The sequence below is a fragment of the Accipiter gentilis genome, chromosome 15 (genome assembly GCF_929443795.1).
Source record: "Accipiter gentilis chromosome 15, bAccGen1.1, whole genome shotgun sequence".
In the NCBI taxonomy this organism is placed as follows: domain Eukaryota; kingdom Metazoa; phylum Chordata; class Aves; order Accipitriformes; family Accipitridae; genus Astur; species Astur gentilis.
In genome coordinates, this window is record NC_064894.1 from 819,470 (window position 1) to 835,893 (window position 16,424).

The 16,424-nt window shown below is 38.7% G+C and overlaps 1 protein-coding gene across 2 annotated transcripts in view; it reads right to left on the bottom strand.

Annotated features, from left to right (window-relative positions):
• Positions 1–16,424, bottom strand: part of KHDRBS2 (KH RNA binding domain containing, signal transduction associated 2) — a 353,375-nt gene that overhangs the window by 163,118 nt on the left and 173,833 nt on the right. For both annotated transcript variants that reach the window (XM_049818294.1, XM_049818293.1), the window contains exon 4: positions 9,110–9,256. In XM_049818294.1, the coding sequence (XP_049674251.1) occupies positions 9,110–9,256 (147 nt within the window). The remainder of the gene's footprint in view (positions 1–9,109; positions 9,257–16,424) is intronic.

Below are 16,424 nucleotides of genomic sequence, written 5' to 3' on the forward strand. Positions count from 1 at the left end.
CTCACTGGGTCATTCAGAAGTCATGCAGCCATGAAAATTATGTTGAAGTTGAATTAGTGTCCAACAGACACAAATCTTGTTCTAGCATGTCTAAGGCAGATCCATTTTTTTTCCGTGTTTAGTTGGTAAGAAGTGTAAAAATAAACTGCCTGCATCAAAGAGTTTTCAAACAGCTGAGAGAAAATGGCAAGCAAGTAGGTAGATAGCAATTGTACTCACGTCCTTTAAATGGGAAATACGAGATATTTCCTCTTGAGCATGCTTTTGTTGACTTCTGCATCCATCCTCAGCCTTCCTCTCTGAACAACCTCCTGCCTCTATTCGCTAGTGAGATTCTGTCCCATCGTTCCCAGCTGACTCCCACTTACAGCTTTGGGTACCAGACTGCCCCACTCCTCTTTCTCCATAAGGTCTCCAGTCAGCTCTGAACAAAACTGATCACTAGGCTCTAGTGTCATCATGTGACTCTTCAGAAAGGTTATGCTTCATATAGACTTTCTTTTATAAACAGGCTTATGTCCCTATGAGAGTTCTTTTTATTTTAATCTTAAGTCACCAATGGTTTCCCTTTGTAGTCAATGCACATACTGAATGTATTCAGGCTGTTGTCACTGGTCTTGTAGAAGTCCATTCTGTGGATGAATGTACCTTTATCCTTCATACAGATAAATTCTGCACAGGTTTAAGTCGTATGGCATGGCACAGAGCAAATGAGTCATCCATTTTTAAAGATCTCCAGGGATGGAGATCAAAACTCTCATTAGCCACACCAAAAGTTGTCAAAGGGTAAGAGAGAGCACCTTGTTGATTAACAATTGTCTCTTTGGTTATAGCAGAGAGAATATTAAGGATAGCTGGGCTGTTTTTATAATATTCTGTTTTCTAGGGGAAGAGTTTATTGAGTGATTAAAAAAATCTGTTTTGCTCATCATATTTATAAATTAAATTAAAAAAATGAATAGTGAAGTGACAGTATTTCATTTAAAGCTATTCAGGGCAATAAAAATCTCAAGGTTACTGCAAAGAATTGCTGAAAGATCTCATTATACTCCATTAGAAATAAAACTGGCAGAAAAAAATGGAGTGCTAACAAATGCAAAATAATTCACATGAAAATAATTAAACTTAAGTATCAATAAACATTAAAATACTGAAAGTAAATAGCTGTAAACTAGCTATATTATCATTCAAGAAAGATGACCTGGATTTTTGACGAATGCCATTCGGAAAACATCAAATCAGTGCAAGTGGGAAGAATGGTGGACAGTACTAGAAAAAAACCTGACACTAAACCATAAAATAACACAAGACCCATTTCATTAGTGTGCTGCTTCTTGACTGCCAAGACGAAGCTACTGTGTGCCGTCCTGGCCATCCCATCCCAACAACAACAACAAAGGTGTAAGCTAAGGAAGACACAGAAAGACGTGGAAAGGATAGTCAGAGGTATGTCACGGGGATAATCAGAAATACCTCTGCTTCTGTACAAGAGAAGATGGGGGGCTCAGAAAAGAAATAAATCCAGAGCAATGTACAAGTGAGGATTGACGTTACGATTATCCATTGCTTTTAACCATGCATGGAGATGAGGGCACTCATAAAGTGTTAAGCAGGGGCTTTAAAACAAGAGGAAGTGGGCTTTTGGGTTTTTATTGTTTCTATGCACAGTGCATAATTGAACTGTCAAACTCATTGCCACCTGATGTTTTTCCGAGGCCAAAAACTTAACTAAGGTTCAACAAAGCATTTGACAAGCTCAGGGAAGAGAAGAAAGGTCTACTGCAGGGTATAATGCATGATGGTCTGGATACAGCCTTGAAAAGTTTCAATTTTTGACTGCTGGAAGCTGAAAGAACACAACAGAGGAAGATTACTCTGTATTTGTGCTTTTTCTTTTATGCTTTCCTAAGTGAGCATAACTCATCATCCTCACAACTGGCTACACTGATCTTCACTACATTAAAAAGAAATAAAGTTTAAAAATGCCACCAAAACCTTCTCTCTTCCCCTTTTTTTGAACACAAGCAAAGAAACAAAAACCCCAAACAAAGTCCAAACCCCAACTCACTGCCTGGATATTATTTGCAGTATGCTTTTCAATTTGAATTAAGGCAGGAAAAGACATCTTTTATTCGAGTCTACCTCCACAAATGAATTAAACCTCAAAAATCCCATTGTCAGTTTGCTGGAATAAGTGAAAGAGAGATAAAGTAACCTGGCTAAGCCACAAACCAATTCCTTAAAAGAGCCAAAATAAATAACTCTTATCTCCTTGCTTTCAGTCTTACGTTTATAATCCCAATATTGTCCTTTTCTTTCCTCATATTGATGGCTGAAAAAAAAAAGGACTAAGATATATGATGGAAACACATAACAACATCTCACACATCATTTTTTTTTTTATCATTACAAAGTAATTCTCTGCATGAAAAACAATTATTTTAGATACAATTTTCATGCCTGCTTTTATATAGAACCACATGGAATTTTGTTTTCAGGCCATGAAGTTGCAGCCTCTTCACCGGGTCAAATACCCAACCTTTATCGATGGCAAGATCGGCCAAATTGGTACTCACACACACACACACACACACACAGAGCTCTTAAATGAAATGCCAGATGTGTAGGAGGGTCTGGTGGTCCCTCCGAGGCGCAGGCGTTTGTACAGTCTAATGTGCAATACCACAGCCAACTTATTGCTACATATTACAGACCTGCTATTAAGAAACCAGGAGCAATACCATAGAATTCAAATTTCTCTGCGTGAATTTTATCACCTACGCCCAAATAATTGCTTCTCATCTGCCACTGGTGAAAAACTTACATCCTAGCAAGAGGAAGCAGCAAGACAAGCCTATAAAATTGCTGATGAATACAGACTCACCAAGCAAGTTGTAAATATTTCTTTAAACTACAGCCATGTCTCAATAGTATGCTCAGATTAATCGTCAGTGTAAAATGCCCGATCGGGTTAATGACTCCGGATAATCTGAAAGGCTAAACAAAGGGCTGGCTCTGGCAATAAGGCTGTGCCTTTTATATTGATTCCTCTGCGTGTCACAGAGAGATCACCAAGGGATTGGTTTCACAGGCTAAATATGTCTCTGGCATATCTAAAAAGGTCTTAATCCCCTCAGAGTGGGAGTATCAACTCGTAAAGCGCAGGCAAGGCTGTGAAGTAGCTATACCACCTTGAGGCAGCTGGGGAGCGAAGCCTAGGCAAACGGTCCTCATTGGTCTGGCAGGCCACAGGCGACCCACTCGTCACGACGCAAATCTAAAGACACTTGAGGAATTACGTGCTCTTTGCGTTGCTATCCAATTTATAGTTTCAGAGCAGAAAGAACCAGTAGTCTATATCACTAAGAACATAGCAATTCAGTCAGTTGAGAAGTACTGGAGTTTAATTTTCAATTAAAAAGGCTGTTTTAGTGTATGCCTCCACCCCCAAACCGGCACTTTGAGGGACAGCTTTAAGGTTATTTTCATCACACTTAAAGTGAGTGATTCAAACTATGCAAGTTCTGCTGCTCAATCGGCCAACATAACGGTTAAGAAAAACACCAGCGTCTGTAAAAAGTCAAGAACCACTGTCCACAAGTTATGGTAAGTCTCTTGAGTACACTTGTGTTTGAACATATTTATAATAATTTTAAGTAGAGTTTAGGAAAAAAAGCTGTGAAGACGTAAAGCGCTATGACATTCTAGGCCGTGACAGAATCTCTAATTTTTTTTTCCTTGATTATCAAAACTTGTGTGTGAAATTGCCAGAGATTTTGCACACTGGGAAAAACAGAACCCAGCACAACAGAAACAGCTGCTCAAATAATTTATTTAACACAGGTTTAAAATAATTACTGTAGTAATTATTTCTTACTGCAAGTATCTTTGCAGAATATGCAAGTATGAATTATTTACTTTGACAGATATAAAAGATGTCTCTCTCAGAGATGGAGCTGTGCCACTGCTCACCGTCATAGTTAGGGAAATATTTTGCCTGTTGAGGTTCTTCAAAAGAGGACAAAAAGACTGACCCCTGCCCCCGCCCCCGCCGCCCCCCCCCCCCTCAGTAATATCGCTTATTTAGAAACAAAAGTAAGATTACAAACCCATGGAGTGTTAAAAGGTATGTAAACAGAGACTTCATGTTATACTGCAGCACAGAAGAAATTCAGATGGCTAATAAAAAATGTGCAAAATAAATGTCATATACCTACATGTACTTGTTATGAACCAGTCAAAACTGTGTTTTGCCAAGAAATTTTTACTGTGTACTGTATATAGTACAATACAGCACAACGTGGTATAACAGATCATTAGTAACTTTGGTCTGTAGTATGTCTGAGTTACTATAGAGAGAGTAAATGTATGTTTGAAGTAAAACAATTTCTTCTGGAGCATTAGCTAGATAAAGACCTTCAAGGGATTAAACTCTACTTATTTAATGATTCCCACTGAAACAAACTGCTATCGAAGTTTGTTTTCAATTCCCCCCAGATCTGATTTTTTTCATACATACTTCTGGTATGAATAACCTCCAGTATGAAATTAGTAACTTTTTATTTCACTGAAAGGCTCTTTTTCCTCACTAATTTTCCATCTTTATTTAGGAAGACTGAAGAGCTGATGCTGGAAGCTGGATCAGTGAGAACATTTATTCTTAAATGACTGGTAAGAAAATTATTTTAATCAATGGTATGGAGCAAAGGGAGATTGGAGGATTGGAAAGGATTTAAGTTAACTACTCACTAAGAGATTTAGGCATCTACAAGAAAGTCTGGAAGTCATTGTAGCCTGAATTCACAGCAACAACATAAAAACCTTCATTCACCTCCTGCCTCATCAGGCTAATTCCTAATAAAGGAATCTGATCTGATCTGATCTGATCAGCACCCTCAGAAAACACTGAGGTAGACATGCAGATGATCACGAGCGATTGTCCGTCAACTGGACTGCTTTAAATGACCATGTGTTTATTCCCAGCCCTTGAGTGGTGCCAATATGCCCCAATTTAAATCGGATATAAGTGGCTAGGAAAACATATGCAAATAAGTTGAACAGCAGCTCTTAAAGTGGTAATTGGTTCAATTTCTGATCATCTGACCACACAGTTGTAAACACTCTGTTTAAAGCGGTCGTGTCACTACAGCTGCAACCTGCCCTCTACATAATAGCTCCCTATTACAGAGCACTCACACATGAAATGAATGATCAGTATCTGCTTCCCTCCTCGTCCCAAGGGATGCTAACCATGTCAAATAAAAATGCTCTGCTTAAAGGGATAAAATGGTTATCAGAAAAAAGATTTTGCATGTGTTAGGAAGCACAGAACTCCTAAAGATGCTATAGCCCCTTACTGTAAGGAAATAATAGCTTGTTCAGAAAATATATTTGTATGTTTGGACGTAAATCAGAATGATATAGTCATATCTGATAAGAATAATGGAGCATTTCATTGCTTGTTAATGGTGAAAAAAGCTGCACGGCATTTAATAGCTATGAACCTTTTAAAATCAGAAGAGCTTGAAAAGCTTCTAACCTATTTCCGCCCAATATTGGCCATTTTAAACATCTCCCCTTCTAGTTCACTGACCCTGCATCCCATTCTGAGGCATAACATCAGCCTTAGGTTCCTCACCCGGTCCTAGGTCCCTGGCAGTCTGGGGTCAGAAGTACTTGGCAGTCAGATACCGATGGATTTTATCAAAATCTGTGTCGGCCACAGATGTTCTAAGCATCCCTACTGTTCGTACTTTCCACATAGCTAATACTGGATAACTTACATTATCTTAACATCAGTTCCAAATTTGATCTTTACCCTAAATCCTTGACTTGGGGGAGCACATCTTGGTTTTCATTTTCACTAAGTTGCCAAAAAATCGGTGGAGCAGGCAGTTCGGTGTTTCAAAACTCCAAGGTATTAATCCTATTTACTTAACCGTTGGTCTTTTGATCTGTCAGATTTCGATTATATTCAAATTTTCATATTGAGAGTAAACATCAAAATAAAAGAGAGCACAATATCTAGATAGTAACTGAATAGAAGACCCCTCAGGCAAAAGCCAAAGTTTTGGATAAAACGCACAAAAGATCTAGCAAAGTCAGCTGCAAAGTAAATCTTACCCAGCAGTTAGCAACACCCCGACGGCAGCTCCCACACAGAACTCAAGCCGTTTGCAAAACGGCAGCAGCAGACAGTAAATGAAGCCGCTGGGCTGTAAAAGCCTGTCAGGCAGTGGGTGATCTACCGAAGGCTGCAGATGCTGGGGGCTCAACCATTCCCTGAAATGCCTGTTGGAGGGATCCCAAGGCAGCACCTGAGGCCGAGCTGCCTGCAGCTTTGAAACGTGTTAACATGTGGAACAGCCAGTGCCGACAGCGGTACTTAGCTTCTACCTCTCACTTGGAGGTGAGATCTTCACTAGTAAAAATTTTGATACTATTCTTGGACAAGGTCTAAGGTGAAAATGAAGTGATCAAATTTAAATCAAAAGTACTTGTTCATTAAAACTTTGCTTCGGTTAATAAATGTTCTTTTTTTCTTTTCCTCAATCCTATTCCACACTTTTCTCTTTTTCTATTATTACATTTTCTAGGCACTTATTTTAAAATTCAGTCTCATTAAAACTTACAGATTAAGTATAAAAACATTATTCCATCTTACTGACACAATCAGTGTAATTTCCGAGGGCAATATTTCACTTAAACTTCACAAAATTTATAAGCAAAGTTGAAAACTCATTTGAATAGTTTATTACATCCTTGATTTGGCATAAATAAAACTGTTAGGTTCTACTGCCCCTGTCATGCAATTCTAGTATTCACTACTGCAATAAATTAGGTCTTAGAAACAGCAAAACATCATAAAACAAATCCAAGAGATGCTGTAAATAAGGAACAAAAAGGAAATTATCTAGTGGAAGCTTTTTGAGTGTAAACCCCTTGACACATGTTGTAACCAGCCAGTTAATAATTGCTTTGTAAATTGTAAATCTGAAACGAAGCAGAGGGGATAAAACTAACGCACAAGTCATAAAGTACAATTGTTACTTGTTTGGAGTGATTATTGCCGCTGACAACCAAGTTCAAAATTTTGTAACAAAGAACCTGTTTTTACATCTCCTCCAGTGTAGCTATTATACTTGTGCTGGAAAACACATATAATCCTTAACAATAAATAATGTGTCACACAAAATACATGCTTGGGCAGATGCTGAATATTTACAACAGCAACATGCCACAAATTTTAACACCACTCTCATCACACACTGCTCTCTCTCCCTTATTCACCCAGAACAGATTTCCTCAGGTTGGACAGAATACATAATGGATTTTAAAAATCCAGGGGGGGCATAGGAACAGGTACCATCATCATTGCATCATGCTATAATGCAGGAGCCCTCTTCCAGAATGAAGAGGACATACAAAGACAGCTATAAACAGGAACCTCTTACAGAAACAAATTAAAGTTTGGCAAAGTCATGAACAACTAGAAATAGGGTTATCCAAAGGACAGAGACTGGAAATCTTTGTAATTGGCCTTGTTACCATGTTTAGCTACAACACTCCAAACTTTCCAGGAACGTGTTACTTAACAATAAATTTTCTTCCAGTGTTATGGCTTGGCAGATCTTCACCATTAACTTGCAGCCAAATTGTCATTCCATCTTAGGTTGCCAGTATTACAACACTGACCTAATTTGACACTTGTATTATATATTCAACACAGAGTAAGAAATCATGAAAAAAATGCTTTCTTGTCTCATGGTTACTTCCCAGAATTTGAAGTGGTATTTTATTACCAGTATTCCCAAACTGGAAGCATAAAAAGGCGATGGAAAAGGAGAATCAGAAAGATAAGAGTCAACTTGTTAAAATATAGCTCATTTATGGGCACCCACTTGGTGCCAACAAACTTTGTGATTTAAAACAAATATCCAGCTGTTTATTTTTAACAATTTTAAGTTACTTATTTTGTAATCTTAAAAAAATGTTCAGTTACACTAAAATATTTGAACATTTTCAACACTGTACTTAAATACTGTTCTTGTAATGTATTCTCCTTTCCCCCCCCCCAAGAAGCCACCACCAAATAAAATGTTTAAGTTCTGCTGTGCAAATATGTGCATGCCTCACCTGAACATCTCTCATCTTGGCTTCATATTACTCATAATAAAAAGGCTTCCATTGAATCCTTCCATTATTATCGAGAGATATGAACAGTTATTGCACTTCATTTTCTTTATCACAAATAAAAACAAGCTCCCTTTTTTTTTTTTTTTTTTTTTTCTTTTTGAGGAATGCAAGTTCTGAACATATTTAGAGTCCTAAATAGTCTCAGGATAGACCTCAGATGATAACTCACGTAATTTTAGCACTACACAAAACAACCTTCACTTAGTATTTAGCATGCATATGCTTAAATTCTAGGACAAATTTTAAGTATGAAAATATCATGGAATACTGTATAAATGTGGAGAAAATAAATTTCAGAGTTTGATAGAAAATCAATAAACAAAAAGGTAAATATTTCAGAAAGTGATATATTTAAAATAAATTGAACTGAAAAGGTTCCCAGCTTTAGAATATGTTTCTGCGCTCTCCTAGCTGATGGAGGATTGCTAAACTGTGGTCTGAGTCACGACAATCTGTCTGAACAGAAACGTCTGAGGAATGTTTTGCTCATGCTGTTTGCTCCACAAGAAATTCATTAACTCCATTAGCAAGATATTTGTATATATCATTAAATATTCAAAAATGGTTTTTACAGACTTAAATATTCAAAAATCTTGAAAGTGTACTCAAATACTAATGATTAATGTCTGCAACCAAAAAAAAAAAAGTAATCCACCCTTCCCTCCAAAAACCAAGAAAGGAAAGCAAAAAACAATGACAAATGGAAATAATGAAACATCTAGAAAATACATCAGGGGATCAACTGTGACAATTAATGGCCTGTTTGGCATCCCCTGAGATGAAAGAATGAAAGATGAATGTTCAACAGGACTTTTTTTTTTTTTTTCTTTGAGCTAAAGGTGCTTTTTAAGATGCACAAATTCAATCCAGGAAAACTAAAACCAATCACAGAAGAATGCTATAAGCCACTTACAGGAACGAGGAATTTTTTTATTTCTTCCAAGGCATGACTCATACGAGAATACGCCTCTCCAGGTGGAGCAAACACTTCAATTAATACGTGAAGCTCATCACTCAAGTGCGCGTATTTGGCTTCTCCACTTTTCCTTAGTTCTTCCTCCTATGAAAAAAGGGTGGGGTTTTTTTTTTAGACTGGGAATCTGCTAATTTTGCATTGATTTAGCATTTACAGAGAACATGACAAAAGGACATAATATAAGCAGACTTCTAAACCCCTTGAGAAATAAAAGTCTAATACAAGCCACTTAAAGATTTAAAAATCAATTTTGAGTGTTTGAATGATAAAACCAGCATAATTATCATCTACAACAGATTTTAATCAGCACAGTGAAAAAATGCTAAATACTCCAGAAGTGAGTACTGAAATATTAAATCCATAATGGAAAAGCTGCATTAATCTCTCTGAATCTTAGCTGTTCACAGAAAAATGCATGTGGGTTGGGGCAATCCCAAGCACAACTACAGGCTGGGCAGAGAATGGATTGAGAGCAGCCCTGCAGAGAAGGACTCAGGGGTGTTGGTTGACGAGAAGCTCAATATGACCCAGCGATGTGTGCTCACAGCCCAGAAAGCCAACCGCATCCTGGCCTACATAACAAGAAGCGTGACCAGCAGGTCGAGGGAGGGGATTCTGCCCCTCTGCTCCGCTCTGGTGAGACCCCACCTGCAGTTCTGCCTCCAGCTCTGGGGTCCTCAGCATAAGGAGGACATGGACCTGTTGGGGCGGGTCCAGAGGAGGGGACATGAAGACGATCAGGGGGCTGGAGCACCTCTCTGGTGAAGACAGGCTGAGAGAGTTGGGGTTGTTCAGCCTGGAGAAGAGAAGGCTCCAGGGAGATCTTAGAGCAGCCTGCCAGTACCTAAAGGGGGCCTACAAGAAAGATGGGGACAGACTTTTTAACAGGGAGTGTAGTGCTAGGATGAGAGGTAATGGTTTTAAACTGCAAGAGGGTAGATTTAGATGAGACGTAAATAAGAAGTTCTTCACCGTGAGGGTGGTGAGGCACTGGAACAGGTTGCCCAGAGAGGTTGTCCTCATCCCTGGCAGTGTTCAAGGCCAGGTCGGATGGGGCTTTGAGCAACCTGGTCTAGTGGAAGGTGTCCCTGCCCATGGCAGGGGGGGTTGGAACTACATGGTCTTTAAGGTCCCTTCCAACCCAAACCATTCTGTGATTCTATGAACTAAAATAAAGATCCATTTAACCATTCTGGAGCACTTTAACAAATGCTATTGTTTATTAAAGTCTTTAAATTATTAAATGAATATCTGCAGGCTATACATTTTAGTATCGCTAAAGGAAAGTATGCCCTAGTACTTGTATTTGAGACATGAGGTCTCAGTTTCAGTCCCAGTACCGATATATGGTACCTATGCAACCTAATGTACACTGGTTAAGATGGTGATTCACCTCAGCTAGATTTATCTTGACAATCTTTGGGTCCCGGCTTTCCAGCTATAAAATAAGCCTAATAATCTACCTTACGTTAGAGTAATGTTCTGAACCGTCACTCCACTTTCTTATACAAGGCTTTGAGATCGTGAATGTAAATTTTAATGCACGTTCATAGTAGTTACCTCTGCATAAAAAGCAAAGGTATAAAATAGTGATCATGTTAATGGCATTGGCTGTGACAACATAATGAAAAATTTATGTCATTTTTACACAAGACAGCAATAAGTCATGCTGAAGAAATGATGAGTTGAAAACTCAAGTCTTCAAAAATATTTTGAGAAATGTCATTTTGAAGAAAATATGTGTATCTGCCTTCTATAGATGGAAAACAATCACAGAAAAAGAAGTAAACTCATTTGCTTGAAATTGGCTAAAAAGTTACAGATTTTAGTAGATACTAAAATAATACGTTATTAATATTTAGATAACTAAGATATAAAACTTGTAACAGTAGTTTACAATTTTTATTTACTTTGCTTATTTAATACTGCATTAACTTCACTTATTTTAGCCTTGCTTAATTTACATCATTGCTTGACACCAAAAATATTTGCACGATACAATGCTTCAAACAATACACATACAGTTCTTTATATCTACAGTAAAGATCCAGCCCCAAGGACTTTCTGATTTTTCACAGAATACACAATGGATACATCCTTTAGCTCCAGAGCTCTAGGTCTGAATCCATGGTAAGTAAGCATTTTGCAGATGATGATAAAATCATAACTCAATAAATGTGATCCAGGATTTTACTTTAAAAAGTTGAAAATTGACATAACTGTTTTCAACTAAAACCCGAAAATTAAGATATGCAGCACAGATGGTAGAACATTTTTATCTTTCAGTATCTTTGGCATTTTAGCTTATCACTGAAATCTTATTGAAATGTCCATAAGAACCAGAGCATACTATAACAGTCTATCATGAGATGTTACAGTACTTTTCAGTTTTCTGGAAAAAAAAATACTTGATTGCAGCTTCTGGAATAATTCAACATGAAGTATTTCAACAGAATTAAGTTTTAATAGTTATAAAGCGACATCCTAGTAATTGCTGAAAGTTTCTTTCATATTGCTTTTTTAAGATTCTTAAATAACAGAAAGCTCCAAAAGTTGTCTTTCAGGAGAAGACTACCAACAAAATTTGCAAAAAATATAAATTGGAATTTTTTTCCAAGTAGAATAAAAAAAAAAAAGTTTGGCCCATTATTTTGATGAGGATTTTGCACTGCTAAGACATCAGTAAGATAATTTTATAAAGCAGACCTGTCCTACAGAAAGTTAGATACATGCTTGTATGGTGATAACAACAGTAATGATGTTTCTCTTTTTTTTTCTCAGCAAACTCAGGAATTCTTAAAACACATCATATTATGACCCTCCTCCTAGGTTCAGCACATGCTTTCTTTCACTACTCAGCAGTCATTTCTATAGTTGTTAGAAACAGCAGGCTAGGGCCGTGAGATCCTCAACATTTCTTTCTGAGCCTATCTAATGACGTTTTTTTTGTGCAACACATGGGGTTAAAGACTGAATTTTCACACAGTATTTCTTCCTGCAATGGGGCAAAATGTCAGAAAAATGCTTCTTTTATTGCAAGCGTGTGTGTTGATAGAGAGAAACTTAAACTACTTCTGGAAAAATATGGAAGAGTAAGAACTCGCAGACCTTGCGAGCACTGTACCAAGCTTTGCTTCCCAAAGCCAGTGAATGTATTTTAGGACCGAATGTAGCCTTACATTTAATCATATGTCAGGTATCAGGAATCTAACAAGCAAAACAACAGACATAACTCGCACTATTGAGGAGACACTTGTCAACATGGAAGGTTACAGCTACTTGGCAGGTAATACAGCTTTCCAAGCGCAGTGCGGATGAATGGGCTCTCCCAGGAGCACGTGAAGTTGGACAACACCTTTGTAAGTCTTCATTAGCAAGCAGCACAACCCCACTGCACAGCAGAATGGTCAGTGCTGCAGACCCGACATCCACACTACTTATATTTAGGATGACAGAGTTACCCCCTCTCCAGCACTTCAGTGGGTTCTGAGTTCCCATTAGAAGTCAGAGGGCCTTCCTGGAGCCCAGCTCTGGTTTAGTTTCATAGGACAGGAGTCTAGTTCATGCCCCGTGATCTCTGTTCACTGGAAGTAATGGCCCAGCCATTGGGAATGATCAGGAGGCTCTCCTCTAAACTGCGCTTCCGAATCAAACTATAACACTAATGAATGAACACCCTATGTAGTACTGGTAGGGACCAAGACGGATTGTGAGACTTTCTAGCATCTGTTACAGGGAGGCAAACTGAGTGAGATTGTTATTTATAAGGTTATCTGGGTGCTGTTGGCCTTGCATGACTCTGCACCCCTAAAGGTCTCCAATGCTCCAGCTCAATTACCTGTGGACTTCAGCTGTTTCTCATATAATTCTGCCTTAACCACCTGTGAGGTGCAGCTATTCCCCATGGTGCTGTCTCGAACTTTTGTTGGATTGTCATAGCTTTTTCTGTTCTACGATACCCCACGTCATGCCCAGCAGTTTTACAAACCCTATTTAGCTTGCACAGCCTTGGCCAGTGTCTACCCAGCATCCCAGTCATTCACCCACACACGTAGTGTGGGAATTGTAACTGCTTAAGCCCACTCGTGTAGACATGAACCGAATCGCTGTGAAAGACAATGTGCATTGAAAGCCTGCTGGATTTGCTGTAGCAAACTACCCTGAAAACAATCAAAATGCAGTTAAGTCTTAGGCACTGGATCTTAGGGAAAATAAAACCCCAACAAACCAACAAACCTGGGACCTGATCAGTTCTGATTTATAAAACAAATGGAATAGATTCCCTGGGCTTCTGGATCAGTGACGGCAATCTCCCTTGGTACTGACCCTTAAGTTAATAATATGGTTCTTATTTACTGCATGGTGATGATGTTTAACTCTGCTGCAGGTTGAGCACAGCAGAGGAAACACACACCACCCTCCAGAGACAACTGCCCCCTTGTCCTCATCCTCTTCCACTCCCTTTTGCATGCCAATTCCCTTCATCTCTCAAGACTGACAGTATTATACTCCATACCCGAACCCAGCTCTCCTCACATTCTGTGCTTCGGGCTTCCTTCATCCTCATCGGCTGCCTTACAGCACATCTGTCACACGGTGCTGAAGTCCACCCGCCCTTGACCTGACGCATGGCTCCATAGCCCAGTCCCTCATAAAAGTTAACAGGTATTTTTAAACACTGGCTGTGTTTTATAATTTCCAGTTAACCAAAGCAGGGAAAATGAATTATAAAACTCTATAGCAGAAATTTGAGGAGTACCGACCTCTGCAAAAGTGAAGCATGTGAGTGATAAGAACATAAAGGCCATGAAAAATGATGAATTCTCTCTGGATGAGAAAGCAGCCTTACCATTTTAAAAGGATGCGTGCTGACAGAGAACTGATTTCTAGCTGCAACCCCAGCCAAAATGGTTGAATAAAACTACTGGAAGGAACTTGAAAGAACAAATGGAGTTTGCATAGCAAACACAACCCAGATTGATGAACAAAAAGTGTCCTCATAAAACTGAAATAACCAGAATATCCAAGAATAATAGAAGAGAAACCTGCAGCAGGAATTGTGTAGATCTCAGAGATAAATTTTATCAATACAATACATAGAACTTCCTATAATGTAACAAATACAGCTATGAAAAGAAACAACAGGTACTTGAAGAGCAATATAAGAACTGCAGTGGATTTCCTATCTTGCAAGAGTGTGCAAATAAAAGCATAGCACAGAGACCAGACAAAGACGATAATCACAGTGCTGTTGCTACAGAGGCATTATTCGTAAGATCAATGGACAATGCTACAGAAGAAAATTAATGAGGATGCAGTTTGACAAATGCAAACATATTAATTTTTAATCTGGACATAAATGCAAAAATCAAGATGTTGTCTGCAACAGTGACTGTAGTAAAAGTAACAAGTGAACTATACGGCAACAAGTAAATCAGAATAGATATAATTTCCTGGTGGTACCTGTTTGGGGGTTAAAAAGCTTTCAGGTCCTAGGTCCATCAGTGGAGAAAGAGAACAACAAAAAAAAGAGGAGCAATTTGAGAACGGATGAGGTGGAATGGGACAGTTCTCAGCAGAGTACAGAGCAAAGCTAAAAGACCTTAGCCATCCCTTGACTCTTGTTTTTAAACCAGTTATTCTCACTCCAGGAAGAAGAATAAAGAAGATGAAGATGGTGAGTACATGAGGAGACCTCACACAGCAGAGCTGAGAGAGCGGGTGTACAACACCTGCAGTCAGCCACAGAGACCACACAATGAAATACAGGCATGTAAAAAGAACATTGCTTACAACAGAGGGAATTTTTGGAGATACAGGTGACAACAACTATTTTTCTATACTTGATGCATCGTTAAAATTCTTGTACTTACTTTGGTGAAATGGAGCAGAGATTTGTGTACATTCAGTATTGCCTCGGGCAAACAGGCCCTTCAGTTCAAGGGTGCTTTATCTCCTGATGCTTTTCATAATGAAATACAACAACAACTTAATGGCAAAGAGGTACTAAGCTGTACCTAGATCATATTTTTATTTAGATAGGTGAGAAGGAAAACAGAAGACAAATCAGTAGAATCCAATGATAACACAACCACTGAATCACTATTGAAAGAGCCCAAACATCTGGGGTGAACATTAGATGAATGAAAAATATAAATTCTGTGAAAGAAAATAAATGTGTAGGAGAATGGTTAACACATTAAAGCGGTACATGCCAAAGCTGACCACTGTGACCAACAACTAGTGATCTATGTATAAATTACCTGCCAGAAAACTGATAGAGCAGACACAGAGTTCACAAACCTACAAATGTTCCTACACTTGTACACATCTAAGCAAAACTAAAGCAGCAGAGGTAAGAATCACCTGGTCATTAGACAACTGCTGCTAGAACTAAACAAGCCAAAGATGTTCAATGAATATAACCAGTGAATTGCAAGTTTGCAAAGCTAATGCAGGAAATTAAAGATCCTCAAGAAATGCACAACTGCCATACGTAAAGATGCTTCCTAAGAAGATTATGTTCATCTTAAAACTTATGATTACAACTAGGGACCAGTGCACTCAGGGTGCCTTCAGATTCAGGAAGGAGAGTTTGCCTTAATTAACGAGAGTACAAAATGTCATGTTTTTATTTATGAGAGGCTAATCACAAATTTGTTGCAACCAACTTACAAAGCAGGCCGGTTGAACTCCCACCAAGCTGTTACACTCCTATGGGCATAAACATACCTTATATGAAGTTTGGGGTTTTTTTCTTCCTAAACTTGTAAAAGTCTAATCAAAGAATTATTAGTAGTCTAGTTCCATACTAATGCTTGCAGCTGAAATTACATGAAGGTGAAATGAGATATACACAAACTTTCTAGTGTCTGACCCTTTCCCTGGTGTTAGGCTCACCATTCCACTGCCCTGAGGAGTCCTGAGGTTAATGGCTTCAGCTGGGGAGGGCATTGCTGCGAGCTGGCAGCACCTTGAGTCCTTTGCTGCGAGATGTGTAATACTGACGGTGACAATTCCTTCCTCCTCTCGCCAGGAAGCACTTGGGGTAATTTTTAGGTTTGCAAGCGTGCTAGATAAGTTCTCTTTCTCCATCGTTTTGCAGCTCCGCTCCTGTCCTGGTTTCAGCTGGGATGGAGTTAATTGTCTTCGTAGTAGTTGGTACGGTGCTGTGTTTTGAGTTCAGGATGAGAAGAATGTTGATAACACACTGATGTTTTCAGTTGTTGCCAAGTAGTGTTTAGACTAAAGT